The sequence below is a fragment of the Lynx rufus genome, unplaced genomic scaffold (genome assembly GCF_022079265.1).
Source record: "Lynx rufus isolate CCGP_SWC_20201006 ecotype Redwood Valley unplaced genomic scaffold, mLynRuf1.p SCAF_6, whole genome shotgun sequence".
NCBI classification, from domain to species: Eukaryota; Metazoa; Chordata; class Mammalia; order Carnivora; family Felidae; genus Lynx; species Lynx rufus.
Genome location: NW_025814878.1, coordinates 115,380,872 through 115,396,451, shown reverse-complemented (window position 1 = coordinate 115,396,451; position 15,580 = coordinate 115,380,872). Strand labels below are relative to the sequence as shown.

The window sequence follows — 15,580 nt, the reverse complement described above, 5'->3', positions numbered from 1 at the left end:
TTGGGAGTGCTTAGTGGGGGCCCAGGACCCTGTTTTGGCTCAGACCCCTGTAACCTGTTCAGGTTCTGCTTCCCACTCATCTGGGAACCACCTGCCTCTCAGGCAAGAAGACCCCATGACACCCAACGTTGGATTTGGAAGCAGGGTTTGGGGCTCAGAGCAGCTAACTGCAAGTGCAATCTCTGAGAGCAGATTTGGGGTCTGCTGAGATCTCACACTACTGAGTTAGAGACATTCCAGAAGTCTCAGCTTTCTAAGCAGGTAAGTTGGGTCTGAAGATGCTTTTGGCCAATAAAAGGAAAGGTGGGAGCAGCTGGCTTTGAGGAAGTGGCTGAGATTGTGGTGAGTGTGTTGGTGCTGGGTAATAATGAGGATCTGAGAAGACCCAGGACAAATACAGTGATGCCTACACTTCATTCGCTTATTGACATTTGTGTAGCACTACATCCTTGTATCTTGGGGTGATATCCCGTTACTATCCGCATTTGACATTGAGGAAGCTGGGGCAGAAAAGGTCAAGAAACTAGCCTAAGGTGGTTGCCTAGAGAGTGGCTGAATCTGGAGAAGTCAGTAGTCACCCCCAGCATCTGTTCTTCTCAGTACTATTTGCTGCCGGACCCCCACTCCACCCAGCAGTAGGTGGTTTGAAGCCCTTTTTTGTCTGACCAGGACAAATTTTATCGTTTCTGTGCTCTGTCTCTCCTGGGATCATCTTATTTTTTTTTTTTTAAGTAGACTTCACAAGCTGTGCCAACGTGGGGCTTGAACTCATGACTTGAGATCAAGACCTGAGTTGGAATTAAGAGTCAGATATTTAACCGACTAAGCTACCCGGGAAGCCCCCTCCTGGATTCCTTTCCCTTGGGGCAGAAAGTCCTCAGAGATATAGAGGATGAGGGTCAACTTTTCATGGGGAATTCATGGAGCCCTCTGTTGGGATAAGGCCAGTTGCTTTGTCCTGAGCAGCCTTTGTCCTGGGGCCCCCAGCCCCATCAGCATAATGACTAGTAGCAAAAACTCTTCTTGTTCTGGGGATTATTATCAGCCTTGAGCCCTTCTGTCTGTTCTGAGGCCCAGAGCTGTGGGCTGGCCCTCCTCATCTCTGTAGGTGTTCTCCTGCCTCCTGCCCTGTGTCTCCCCAGCCCTGAGGAAATGGAGGATTGCCGCAGAGGCTCTTTGCTCTCCCGTCTCACCTCCCTGCTTCTCTTCTTCCAGTTGCCTGCTGGGGGTTCTGCAGGTAAGTGTGTCCCCATCCCCCTTCCTGCATCTCCCTTGGGTGGGCGAGAGCCTCTGGGAGCCCTGCTGTGTCTCCATCAGGACAGATGGTTATTGGTGGAGGCCCTGGCTGTAGGAAAGGTCTGGTGGTCCCCCAACCACTAGGTATAATTAAATATTTAAGAAGAGTCCCAGAACCAAATGCAACATGGTGCAGCCACTCTAGAAGACAGTATGGAGGTCCCTCAAAACATTAACAATAAAACCACCCTACAACTCAGCAATTGCACTACTAAGTATTTATCCAAAGGAAACCAATGTACTGATTAAAAGGGGCACACACACCCCAATGTTTATAACAGCACTATCAACAATAGCCAAAGTATTGGAAACAGCCCAAATGTCCATTGACTGATTAATAGATAAATAAGAAACAGTATAGATGTACAATGGAATACTACTCGGTGAGCAAAAAGAATGAAATCTTGCCATTTGCAACAATGTGGATGGAACTTGAGGGTGTTATGCTAAGCGAGATGAGTCTGAGAGAGACAAATACCATATGATTTCACTCATCTGTAGAATTTAAGAAACAAAACAGCAGAGGGGAAGGAAAAGTAAGGTAAAAACAGAGAGGGAGGAAAACCATTAGAGACTCAAATACAGAGAACAAACTGAGGACTGCTAGAGGAGAGGTGGGTAGGGGATGGGCTAAATGTGTGATGGGCATTAAGGAGGGCACTTGTCGGGATGAGCACTGGGTGTCATATGCAAGTGATGAATCACTGGGTCCTACTCTTGAAACCAATCCTACACTGTATGTTAACTAATTTGAATGTAAATAAAATAAATTAAAAAAAAAGGAAGAGTCCCAGGGCCATAAAATGAGGGAAGGGGACCAAGACAGTTGTCCAATGAGGAGTTTATGTCTTACAAAGTAAAAAAATGTGAATTTCACTATGAAAAGTGTGAAAATAAATTTCTTTTATTTTTTGTTTGCTGGCTCTATTGGTATCTAAGTAGTTATTCGGTTATTAATTCATTACATTCCATAAATATTTACAGGGTATGAAGTTTGTGTAAGGTGTTGCTCTATGTACAAACCAGAGGCCCTGTCTCCACAGAGCTTACATTCTGGCAGGAGACAGCGAGTACTAACTACCTCAACTCCATGGAATCTATGTCTGTTAGAGGAGTGGACAGTATGGGAGAAGGAAGTAGAGCAGGGTGGGCAGTCAGCGGTGCAGGAGGGTGTGTGGGCGGGCAGCAGTGCTCCATACGGTGGTCGGTGTAGGCAGTGAGATGGGAATGAGGATGTGGAGTACCATCCTGTCCGGATCCCCAAGGAAAGAGGGTTTCCAGAGTGGGGAGCAGCCGGAGCAAAGCAGGCAGTGTGCCTGAGTGTTGAAGGAGCAGAGGAGGCACGTGTTGGGTGGAACAGAGTGAGCAAGAAAGAGAAACAAGAGTTGGATGTCAGAGAGCACTGAGGGATCATCCTTATTGGGCTTGCAGGTCACTTCGGGAACCAGAGAGGCATTGGAGGGCTTGGATAGAGAGGGGACATGGTTTTACTTGCAGGTTAAAAGGGTCACACAAATGGGGCCGGGAAGAGGATAGTCCCAGGGAGACTAGTCACTGTCATTCCTCAGGTGAGACAGATAGTGACTCAGCCAAAGTCGAGTAGCACAGGAGATGAGAAGTCACTCTTTGGAGATCCAACAGGGTTCTTTCTGCAGAAGTGTCATGTCGTGACGTGTCCACCACGTCTCAGAAGACCAAGGCCTGTGAAAAGTGGTGGTGATTTGGGTGCTTGTGTGATGGAGTGAGGGCAGGTTTTAATGGAAATAACTGTGGGCTCTAGTTTTTAATGCACATGTAATTCAGCAGAGGAGAAACACATGGGCAGACATAATAAACTTCAACCAGTTTTCAGTCCCGTTCTAAGAGGAGCCAAGCTGGAGCTGTGATCTCAGAGTATGGTCCCTGGACATCAGTCTCAGCATCCCTGGGAACCCCTTAGAAATGTGCATCGTTGGATCCACCCCAGATGAACTGAGCCAGAAGCTCTGGGGGTGGAACCCAGCTGTCAGTGTTTTACACGCCTTCCTGGTGATTGTAATGCTTGTGGAAGGTTAGAACCCCTGAGTTAGAGAGTCCTTCAAGGAGGGCTGGAAACCAGGAACACAGGCTGCTGAGGGAGTCTCTTTGATATCATTTCCGGGTTTCAAAGGTGTGGTAAGATGATCTTGTCCCAATTCAGAGTGGTCACAGCTCAGTCTGTCAGGTCAGAGCCTCCCACCTGCTACTCACCCCTGCCTGCCTGGGCCCCCCACCTGACAGTATGTGTTCCATGCCTCCCTACCTGTGTCTCTCCACTTTCTCACTCCTGTGTCTGTGTCCACAGAGGAGTTTGTGGTGATTGGCCCCCCGGACCCCATTGTGGCAGTGCTGGGTGGGAACGTCACGCTGCCCTGTCATGTGTCCCCAGCCATGGATGTGGAAAACATGGAGCTGCGGTGGTTCCGCTCCAAGTTCTCAGAAGCAGTGTTCATCTATGAAAACCAGCAGGAACAGAAAGAAGAGCAGCTGGCTCAGTACACAGGGCGGACCTCGCTGGTGAAGGACTTCCTCAGCCAGGGGGAGGCCACTGTGCGTATCCACAAGGTCCAGGCTTCCGACAACGGGCTGTATACCTGTTTCTTCAGAAAAGGAAGTTTCTATGAAGAGGCCAGTTTGGAGCTGAAGGTGGCAGGTGAGTGGTTGATCTATATTTAGTGTCCTGAGTGTTGGAGTGGGGAGTGACCTCAGGGGCCAAGTGAATCAGTCCCCTCATTTTAGAGATGAGGAAAGGATCGATTTTCACTTATTGATTAGTTCAATAGGAATCCTTATAATTCTTTTTAAAAATTTTTTAATGATTATTTATTTATTTATTTATTTATTATATAATTTATTGTCTAATTGGTTTCCATACAACCCCCAGTGCTTATCCCAACAGGTGCCCTCCTCAATGCCCATCACTCACTTAATTCTTTTCTTGTTGTTGTTAGAAAAATTAACAGTTTATTTCTCTTTTTTAATGTTTATTTATTTTTGAGAGAGACAGAGACAGAATGTGAGTTGGTTGGGGCAGAGAAAGAGGGAGACACCGAATCTGAAGCAGGCCCCAGGCTCTGAGCTGTCAGCACAGAGCCCGATGCAGGGCTCGAACTCACAAGCTGTGAGATCATGACGTGAGTTGAAGTCGGACGCTAAACCGACTGAGCCACCTAGGTGCCCCAATCACCAGTTTATTTTTAAGTTTTCTTTCCTAAAATAAAGTATTACGACTTGAGTATAACATCACATTTTTGTTAAATTGATGAAAAGTAAATCAGAAATATTTCTTTTGATTTACAACTCTGTCATCAATGCATGCAAGTTCATGAGTACATTCTTTTAAAATTTTTCCTCTAAGGACTGGCTAATTATCTGTTACTCAACACCCCTTGCCCCCTTTTTTGCGTTAATTTGTCTATCCTAACAATATACCAGTATCTTTTTTTTTCCCACGCCTGAACTTTATTTATTTATTTATTTATTTATTTATTTATTTAAGTTTACATCCAAATTAGTTAGCATATAGTACAACAATGATTTCAGGAGTAGATTCTTTAGTGCCCCTTACCCATTTAGCCCATCCCCCTCCCACAACCCCTCCAGTAACCCTCAGTTTGTTCTCCATATTTATGAGTCTCTTCTGTTTTGTCCCCTTCCCTGTTTTTATATTATTTTTGTTTCACTTCCCTTCCGTTCATCTGTTTTGTCTCTTAAAATCCTCGTATGAGTGACGTCATATGATTTTTGTCTTTCTCTGACTAATTTCAACTTAGCATAATACCCTCTAGTTCCATCCACATAGTTGCAAATGGCAAGATTGCATTCTTTTTGATTGCCGAGCAATACTCCATTGTATATATATACCACCTCTTCTTTATCCATTCATCCATCGCTGGACAGTTGGGCTCTTTCCATACTTTGGCTATTGTTGATAGTGCTGCTATAAACATGGGGGTGCATGTGTCCCTTCGAAACAGCACACCTGTATCCCTTGGATAAATGCCTAGTAGTTCAATTGCTGGGTCATAGGGTAGTTCTATTTGTAGTTTTTTTGAGGAACCTTCATGGTGTTTTCCAGAGTGGCTGCACCAGCTTGCATTCCCAACCCACTTAATTCTTTATACCCTTATAAGATATATAGAATCCCTACTAAGTGCCAGGTTCCCTTCTGGGCACCTGAATACATCAGTGAGCCAAATAGAGATCTCTGTCCTGCAGAGTTTATGTTAAAGACAGTAAATAGACAGACAGATGGGTTATAGAGGATGTTAGATGGTGGTGAGTAGAGACTTAGCTAAGTGGGTATCTGGGGGTGAGAGTTCCAAGCAGAGGAATACTCATGTGAAACAACCAAGGTTGGAGTGTGGCTGGTGTGTCTGGGCAGACAAGGAAGCCATGTGGTTGGTGAGACAGGTGGATGGGAGGTTGGTGAGAAGTGACAATCCTGGTCCATGGGCAGAGAGAAGGGATTGATCTTGAACAGTGCATGAGGAGTACATGCTTGTGCAGGTACTTGAGTGAATCCAGAAAGTGTTCCAAAGAGCCCTGGTGGTTGATGAAGGGCACAGAGAGCATGGTGATTGTGGTTATGAGCAGTTCAACAGCTAACCAAATAGTCCTGGGGCTGGAGTGGCCCGGGTGGGAGAACTTGGGAGGAAGTGGTGAGGGGTTTTGAGGTTAAGGGCGATGCCAGACCATAGAAGGCTTTGTGTGGTGTATTACAGAGTTGGGAGGAAGAGCTGAGGAAATTTTAAACAGAGCAGTGAAGGGAGGTGTTTTTGGGAGGAGGTTTGCTTTGACAGCTGTGAGAGAGGGTACATAGAAGGTGAGCAAGACTGGAGAAAGACATGTAGTTACAGGGTGTGGAGGATGGTTCCCTGAATTGATGTCAGAGCAGTGGGGTGGGAGAAGAGAAGGGGTTCCAGTGTAGGAGATGTTTGGAAAGTGGACCCAACTGAGTGGGTGGATTTGGGGACACAAAGAGTTTGGGGGTTGGAGAGAAGGGACTGGAGACTCCCAAGGTTTTTTTTTTGTTTTAATTGTTGTTTGTTTGCGTGTTTTTTGGCAATTTGTTGTTTAGTAGTAGTATTTAGAAGTATTGCTATTTTGTGTTAGTTGTTGATTGCTGTCATAATGCTGTGCAACATAGACAGAAATCTCAGCTGCCCATAGTAACAACCATTTATTTACTGTGGAGCATTAGGGGAGTTCAGCTCACCTGAGCTGTGTTTGACAAATCTGAATGGTGCTTACTCATACATCTTAAGTGTAGGGGAAATATAATTAAAGACAAAGTCTCCGAATCCAGAAGTCGTCTTCACAAAGGTAGTAGGGAAAGAAAACATTTTTATTATGGCATTAGCATTAACCAGTAAGTGATGTGCATCCCAGAGAATCTACCAAGGGGTTTCAAAGACAGAAGAAATCCCACCTTTTTACATAGCCATGCAGACTCAACTTGTTACATACATGTTCTCTGGATAGACAGTTACTAGCCCTCAAGTAAATGGACTTTACAGTATCATTTGTGATGGGCAGTACACCCTAAATGTACTTGGTAATTGTGGTGACCATCTATGTTAGCTGATTGGCTTTATCCCAAGGAAAAAAAAATTCTCCAATCTTAAAAGTTAAAAAAAGCTTTTTAAATTCCAGTGTAGTTAACATGTAGTTTTATATAGTGGCTCAATATAGTGCAATATAGTGGTTCAACACTTCCTCCTGTTACTCAGTAGAGATTTCAACAGAAACTTATCAGGCCAGGAGGGAGTGGCATGATACTTTCAGAGTAACTGAAAGGAAAAAACCTGCAGCAAGGCTGTCATTCAGAATGGAAGGAAAGATGAGTTTTCCAGACAAATAAAAGTTAAAACAGTTTGTTTTTACAACTTCTCCCATCTTTATGACAGGAAGTGGTTTTGCATTTGGGCCCTGATCCCCAATGAGGTTAGGCTCCTACACTCCCCCAGTAACTGGGAGAGAGGGGTGCTGTCCACCTTGGTGTTAACAGTTCAGAAGGAGGGCTCCCAAGGTCTTGAGAAACACATTCCTGGATCACAACCCCGACAAAAGGCCTATGTAGTTTTCGCAAAGGACGTATATGCATTTCAAAGAGGAGAGAAAGCCCCCACAATCACAAATTTCCTCAAGTAAATGGCATAAGAAAAAGGATGGGAAGGGACCTTACTTTCAACAGGGACAAGAAGCCTCTGCCTTTTAATATATTTTGTCCTGACAGTCGACCTTGACTAGGTTTACTCACACAGGTGAAGTTCATTGGGCTGTTGGCTGATCTAGGACAGCTTTGGCTGGAAGGACTGCCCTAGCCCACGCATGTCCTTCCTGTGGCAGAGGGCAAGGCAATGGCACAAATACTTTCCATCTCTGCTGAAGTCACATTCCCTGAACTCTCAGTGGCCCAGATAAGTCCCATGATGGGACCCAGAAGCAGAGTGTGAAGGCATTAAAAATATGTGGCAGAAGGTGAGCTGGATGTGAAACAGGCTTAAGGATTGGGAATATTTTCATCATCAGCCTATCACAGAGAAGCCAAATATGAATCAGTTCAGGGTTTGAGTTTGAAGCATCTGTGAGGAATCCTGGCAGAGCTAACATGTGGATATTAGCGGGAGGAGCTCAGGAAGTAGGTAGGGTTGTCAAGGATGGAAATGATTTACCACAGGGTACTGAGTGTGCTAGCAGATGCCCTGGAGAGTGTGTGAGGTGAGAAGAGCAGAGAAGGATAGAACTTGGGTCGAAATTCCTTTGTGTTACTCTGGGTGATGGACTTCCCAGCTTTATGGATGGGAGAAGAGCCCTGCCCTCTGCAGGTCCCCATGCTCCTTCCTTCTGTTCCCTGTGGCAGGACCCCTGCTCTAATCCTTGCAGGGACCACTCCCCAGGGAGCCCTGGAATGCAATGCTACACCAGAGTTGTTCAGAGGAAGGCTCTGCTGGCATCCCTGGATTCTGGAAGGCCTCCTTGTGCTCTCCAGCTTCTCTCTCACAGGTGTGGGCTCTGTCCCTCAAGTGCACATCACAGGGCCAGAGGAGGACGGGGTCCGAGTGGTGTGCACGGCCTCGGGATGGTTCCCAAAGCCCCAGATACAGTGGAGAGCTGCTAATGGGGAAAAGTTCCTGACATTCTCTGAGACCCATGCCCAAGACACTGAAGGGCTGTTCAGCGTGGAGTCTGCTCTGGTGGTGAGGGACAGCTCTTCAGGGAACATGACCTGCTCAGTCCTCAACCACGTCCTGGACCAGAAGAAGGCGATGGCCATTTTCATCCCAGGTCAGCACTACTTCCCATTCCCAGCAGGGCCAGAGGGAGTGGCCTAGGTCTTCTGTGAGTGTTGGGCTGGGCTGCCCTGGTCTGTGCCGCTGATGGGGTCTCTGGCTCGCCGCAGAGCCCTTCTTCCCCCAGGCCTCTCCCTGGAAGCCAGCTTTCATAGTGAGCCTCGTGGTGCTGATGCTCTCACTCCTTGGGGCTGCCTATTACATCAAGACAGAATGTACTGTAAAGAGGCAGGAGATGCAGGAATGGGAGAGACTGCACAGGGACAAGGAGGAGGCCCGGCGGACAAAGGAGGAGGCGTTGAAGGCCAGAGGTAAGGCAGCTCAGGAGCCAAGGCAGGCAAGTGTGGAAGGTGGTGCAGAGGACAAGCTGACAGCAAGGGGCTTGGCTGGAAGCATGTGGCTGAACAGGTCCAGAAAGGACAGCTGGAGCTGTGGAGGCGGGTCTGGAGTTAGATCTTCAGGGTACAGAGAAGTCCTTTTATGGGTTCTCTAGGTGCAGTCTTTCCTTTCTTAAGGGTGGGAGTTCAGACTTATTTTTCACTCTCTTTCAGATGAACTCCAAGAAGATCTCGGTAAATTCTGTTCTTTCCCCAGAAGTTTCTGAGTCCCCTGTGTAGGAGACACTCTGGTTATTAGCTCACCAGTTTCCTGTGTTGTCTTTCAGGCAGGAGGAAATCCATTTACCTGGGTGGTGAGTGACTCTCCAGTTGTCTTTGGGTCTCCTGTCCTACCTAAGCTAAGGTGTCCCTACTCCTTGTTTCAGGCACAGACATATGGACCCTTCCCTGGGGCAGAAGTGGAAGCTGGGGGGGGGGGGGGCAGGACCCTGCTCCATGGACTTTCCCTATCTGGGGTGCTGTTTCCCAGCCAGTGCTTGGGAACCTGGGGTGATGGTGGTCCCTGGAGTCTGTCACGCATCTTGGGTTTATTCCAGTGCTGATCTCCCCACCATCTTGCCAACTTTTTAGCCTTCACTGCAACTAGTTCTCATTCAAACTGGATGCTCTGAGATTTTGGTAAAGAAGCTATGTAAATAAATGGGGTCATTAAGTTTAGGAGTGTGTCCCCTCCATATAACACCATCCAGGGAGAGTCATTTCTGTCCAGTTCCTGGAGGTGCTGGTCACAAAGTGATGGGTAGAGGACTGGGCAGACCATGGGTGGGAATGTGGTGGGATCAGCTGTCAATGCTCCAGAACAGTGATGTGTTTTCTGAGAAAGTTTGGCCCCTTTTACCCCACATCTTACCTAACGTCCCTGTCCTTAATTCATGTCCCCTTTTGTGTTCTTTCCCAAATATCTCTTTGCTGGAAAACATTGGATGTAATAATGATTTCTGTTTATAATTATGGAATAATTTATATTTTATTCCCTAAAATATTTTCATAGAAGCAAAACTGAGTGGAGATAGAATAAAAATACTTGAGGTTTTTAAGGCACAGGATACTAAATGACTTTGCAAAAGGTCACACAGCTGCAGCAGGCTGGGGTGGAACTCAGCCTGCAATTCAGGCTTTCTGACCTGTGATCCAGGGAATTTCCCCCAATACCCTGATGTCTGCACATCGCAGGAGGATATCTCCTCTCCAGCCTCCCTACTCTGTTGGGAGTGTCACCTGTAGTACAGAGAGGAGGCAAGGCCAGTAGATCAATGCTAGGCATATTTGTTCTGGCTCATATTTCACTAGAGTGTGTCCCTTTTCAGGCTGGAGGAAGGCGCAGTTGTATGCAGGTGAGTAACTCAGTTTTCTGTGCCCTTACCCCTTCAGCCTCAACCCTTCCCCCTTCTCTGTCAGTGGACCCCATACCAGGACAGGGTGGGTGTCCCTGTTCTCCTTGTCATGTAGTCGTTTCCTTGTGAAGACTTCAGGGACTCTTCTGGGAAACACAGATCTGCCTCTATTCTGACATGTCTTCTACTGTAGGTCACTATTAGGCTTAGCAACTTCATCTGAACACACCTTGTTCAACTGATGCTTTTGCTGGAGCAGTGATGAAAGAGTGCTCATTTATAAGGACAGTTGTAACACAGTAATGGCTTTGTAGACCAGGAATTGCTGTCTCTAGAAGATTTCAGATATCATTCTTGCTTGCTTACAATTCAGGTATTCCTAAGGGGATCCTTGGTTCTGAATACATTTTACCCTGAAATTCCTACATCTTGCGGATCTACTTTTGATTTTCCTGTTTTTGTCTTGGTCCCCTGGAATGGTGGTCATCATTTGTTTCCTCATGCTCCTTGTCCAAGTTGGGTTTCTTCCTCTAAACTTCCCTGCTTGCTGTGAAAGTAATTGCTTTAAATTGCCTGTTCTGAATCTGAGATCCAGAGCTTCCAGGATATTTATGGACTCCTGGTGGTGGGTCTGAGAGCTACCTGCAATTATATACAAAATCCTATGTGTATGTTTGTGTAACAGAGGAAGAACTTAAAAAAAAATTTTTTTTAAAGAACTGTAACTTATAATTGTTCACAACCATTATCTCTCCTTTAGGAGAATTGCATGTTTACCTGATGGGCTTGATACTGGTTTGATTTATCAGGGCAATGTATGAAGATATGATAGGAGAAAGTTAGAGGAGTGAAAATTGTTTATCAGAGAAAAGTTGGGAACAAATCAGGGAAAGAAAAGCAGTGAGGAAGAGAAGAGATGAGGAGGGAGTAGAAATCCTGTGATTCCTCTTGGAGAGATTTTGGGTAGCTCAGAGTGGTGGAAGAGAGACCACAAATCATAATCATGGTGGTTTGAGTGTAAAGTACACAGAGGGTGTGCACAGTTTTTGGGTGCACAAGAAGTAATAAGGAGAGATTTTTGAAAAGACTTGCAGTATTTTGAGCAGTTTTGAAATACTTTTCTGACTGAGTTTGCTTCTGATCATGAGACCATCTCAACCTTCCAGTAGCAGTTGGGGCAAGAGTGTGGTGCGGGGGATCCTAAAGCAGTGAAAGGTTATCCAGAACACCACTTAGCACCGGTGTGAGTTAAGAATCTGGGTCCTTTGAACCTGTGTGGGGTATGTATGTGTGTGTGTGCACGCGCGGGTGTTTGTCCCAGCTGTTTTGTTCATGATCATGGACATGGACTATGAGAGCAGAGAAGGGGGAGCCAGGGATGCAGGAGACCTGGGGCTAGATGTGTGAGGGCACCCCCTTAGAGAGTCTCACTGATTGCTGGGATTTATTTATTAAAAATAAGGATCAAATAGTCTTCTTTTAGCATTCCCCCTTCTCTGATGGATTGAAGTGCATGTGTTTTAATGTATACCTTGTATACCTTTTTATTTTGTAAGGACAGATACCATTACAGTAGAATCAATATTTGCATATTGATCAGCTCATAGCATGAGGTGAAGTAATATCTGATCTCATCGTATTTAAAAGTTGAAAAATAATTTTTCAATGTCATGAATAAGGGGGCCTAGGACATGACCATATTTGGGGACCTACTACGTGGGGTTTCTCCTGGTGATTTCCATCTCTCTGAGCAATTAAGGGGGGAAGCAGATGACTAGACCTGATATTTTTGATTTCCCCTTACATATAGGGATATTTTCCTCCCAATAACCCACGAAAAGGGGAAACAAGTTCATAGTGTCTGTCCTTTCACTGGGTGTATGTCTTTCCTGCTTGAACTTCTGTCTCTCCCTTCCTTGAAACCTCTCCATTGCCTTCTGACTAGGGACAATTTCTCTGATGCTGTGTCCTGAATTCTCCTCGCCCAGGGCTTGTAGTTGTCTTCCAAGTTCAGCTCTGCCAGGTTGTATGGACTCTACCATGGCTTAGATTCAACCTCCAACTTCAGTTTAATCAATTCTTTAGAAATAAACGGAGGCCTCAGAATTTTTTATCTCCCCAATTCTTCTCAAGAAAACCTAGCTTTCAGGATAGATGTGTGGCTAAGGATTCTTGAGAAAGCATAATATGATGGTGAAATCTGGGTCTAGAGCTTTCTTTTCAGGTTGTTATCCAGCCTCTCAGTGGTTAAGTTTTATAGCTTGGCTTTCATGGGAAGGCTGTAGCATGATGGCTGTGTGTGTGTGTGTGTGTGTGTGTGTGTGTGTGTGTGTGTAAAAGAAATAAATGCTTCAATTGAATGTTTTCCAAACGATTTTTCCAAAAGATATCAACACTGATATGTACAGTCTCCTCAAATCTCTGATTTGTTGTTACATTTGTGAAATATGGTTCTCTTGTAGACTGGCGGAAGGAGAAGTTCCAGGCCTGTGAGTTACTTCTCATTCTTTCTGGGTACTCCTACTGCTGCCCCATGGCCTCTGATGTCTCCTTTAGCTTGCTGTGGTGATACAAATGCTGGCACCATCAATGGTTGTGCAGTGGGATGGGGCAGTGAAAATCACATAGCTGAGCTTAGTGGATGTGGCTGATATTGGATTCCAAATATATATTCTTAAGTCCTTGAGTCCAGACTAGTCCTCAAGTTCCCTGTGACGCATCTAACCCTCAGATCAGTCTTATGCTTACTTCTCCTGCTTGGAGAGCTGTGTACTTGAGTCACAAGACTCTCATCTCAGGAGGCTTAGCCCTTCCCGTATGCAACTAGGTGACTGAGGGTGGTGGTGGTGGTTGTGTGCCCTTGTTATGGGGCAAGGGAAGGTCTTGCATGATTGGCAACTCTCTCTGCAGTGTCTGTCACTCTGGATCCAGCGTCTGCAGATCCGCGCCTTGCTGTCTCTGGTGGACAGACTAGTGTGACCTTGGAGGACACAACTGAGGACCCAGGAGGACCCTGTAGCATCTTGGGCCAGGAGGCCATCACATCAGGGCGCTGCTACTGGGAGGTGGAGATCAAGAATGGAAACAGAAGCGAGTGGGGTCTGGGGGTCTGTAGGGGAGATGTGGAGAGGAAAGACTGGTACAGAGAGGGGTCAGAAGTGGGGTTCTGGGTTCTGGGGTGGTACAGAGGTAAATTATATGCCCTTATCCTCCCTGAGCATCAGGTAATCTGTGATGAAGTTCCCCACAGGGTGGGTGTTTTCTTAGACCTCAAAGAAGGGGATGTCTCCTTCTATAACATGACTGATGGATCTCACCTTTTCTCCTTCCCTCTAACTTCCTCCACTGGGACTCTGTTTCCATACTTCATGATTCAGTCAGGAGATGTGTCCCTGACCATCTGCTCTGTGGTGTGTGTGCCTACAGAGACCCCTATGCCCCTTAACAATCTTCCTTCTTCTTTGGAGGAACCTGTAAGCCTCTCAGGGGATGGGTTCAGCTCAGGCTGTGCTGTTGATGGTGCTCTCCCAGGGGCCGACTCTCCATTACTCCCCTATGGCCCTGAGGCTATGTGACCATAGGACCCCAACACTGTCCCAGACTCCTTATGGTGGCTCTTTCTGGAGCTTCACATTCCTTGAGACAAAAGCCTCTGAGGTTAGTCCTGGATGACCTGGGTGTCTTGCACTCTTGCTCTGGATGCAGTCTCCTGGGGTATGGCTATGAGAACAGTCAGTTCATGCCTTATGCTCAGACAACAGAAGATAATAGTTGACTGAGCTGGTTTAGGGTAGGCTGAATTTAACTATTGGAAGTAGTGCTTCTTTTGGTAGTGAAAATTATTTCATACAGTCTTTATTCTGCTTGGATATGAAGGAGATGAGGGCTGAATGACTCTGCAGAATTAAATGGTGTATATTTTATCCAACTTGAGTTGTGCAGATGAATCCAGAGGCTATGAGTAGGTCACCAGTTCTATTTGGGAAATGTGCACTCTGACCAGAGACATTGGCCATCCAAAAATTTCTGGAGAAATGAATGGCTGATTGATGTTCAAGAGGAAAGCAGTCTAATATTCTACTGTAAATACCTCCTATTCTGGGATGGTGGAAGCACACTTATCTTACCAACCTTAGGAAATATCTGTTATTCGTGAAATACCAGTGCTGTGTTAATTCAGGAATTAAGAAGAAGGATCTGGTTCTTCCTGTGTGTCAACTCCAGTTGGAAAGTAGAGAACTTCTACCGGAATAAAGATATGAATGAGGAAGAGAATTTTCAGATGCTGGGTGAATTTCAGAAAGCTTTGACTATGAGCACGGTTTCCAGAATCTGTGTACTGCCTCTCATTACTTCCAAGTCCAAAGGTGGAGTGCCTGAGTGGCTCAGTGGGTTAAGCGTCCAACTTCAGCTCAGGTCATGATGTCACAGTTCGTGGGTTCAAGCCACACATCAGGCTTTGTGCTGACAGCTCAGAGCCTGGAGCCTGCTTCAGATTCTGTTTCCCTGTTCTGCCCCTCCCTGCTCACGCTCTGTCTCTTTCTCTCTCAAATGTAAATAAACATTAAAAAAATGGGGGAGGGGAAGAGGACCTAATAGATATTTTTCCAAAGAAGACATACAGATCACCAATAGACACTTGAAAAGATGCTCAACCTCACTCATCATCAGGGAAATGCAAATCAAAACCACAATGAGATATTACTTGACCCCTGTCAGAATGGCTAAAATCAAAAAGACAAGAAATAAGAAGTGTTGGTGAGGATGTGGAGAAAGGGGAACCTTCTTGCACTGCTGGTGGGAATGCAACCTGGTGCAGCCACTGTGGAAAACAGTATAGAGTTTCCTCAAAAAATTAAAAATAGTATTGCAAAATAGTAATAGTAATAAATGAATGATTGATTAATATCACTATTAGGTATTTACACAAAGAAAATCAAAACACTAATTTGAAGTGATGTATGCATCCCTATGTTTGTTGTAGCATTATTTACAAAAGCCAAGTATGGAAGCAACTTCAGAGTTCACGGATTGAGGAACGGATAAGGAAAAGTTGGTTTATATACATAATAGAATATTACCCAGACATAAAAAAGGATGAGATTGTGCTATTTGTGACAATATGAATGGACCTAGAGGGTATTATGCTAAGTGAAATAAGTCAGACTGAGAAAGACAAATGCCATATGAGTTAACTCCTATGTGGAATCTAAAAAAAAAAAAAAGAAAGAAATGAATA

General features: G+C 45.5%; 1 protein-coding gene across 1 annotated transcript; it reads left to right on the top strand.

The window, feature by feature from the left end:
• Nucleotides 1-1,152: 1,152 nt before the first annotated feature.
• LOC124529036 (butyrophilin-like protein 1) lies at nt 1,153-13,916 on the top strand. The gene is made up of 9 exons (XM_047102938.1): nt 1,153-1,237; nt 3,620-3,967; nt 8,323-8,604; nt 8,720-8,920; nt 9,161-9,181; nt 9,274-9,300; nt 10,315-10,341; nt 12,804-12,830; nt 13,252-13,916. Exons 1-9 carry the CDS (start codon nt 1,153-1,155, stop codon nt 13,914-13,916), a joined length of 1,683 nt encoding a protein of 560 aa, XP_046958894.1.
• The last annotated feature ends 1,664 nt before the right edge of the window (nt 13,917-15,580 follow it).

Bases quoted from the DNA above. Each gene is read 5' to 3' on its own strand.
- LOC124529036 (XM_047102938.1), top strand. From the start codon at position 1,153: ATGGAGGATTGCCGCAGAGGCTCTTTGCTCTCCCGTCTCACCTCCCTG. The intron at 8,605-8,719 runs GTCAGCACTACT...GGCTCGCCGCAG, and splicing joins GATGGCCATTTTCATCCCAG to AGCCCTTCTTCCCCCAGGCC. The intron at 9,301-10,314 runs GTGAGTGACTCT...GTCCCTTTTCAG, and splicing joins GAAATCCATTTACCTGGGTG to GCTGGAGGAAGGCGCAGTTG.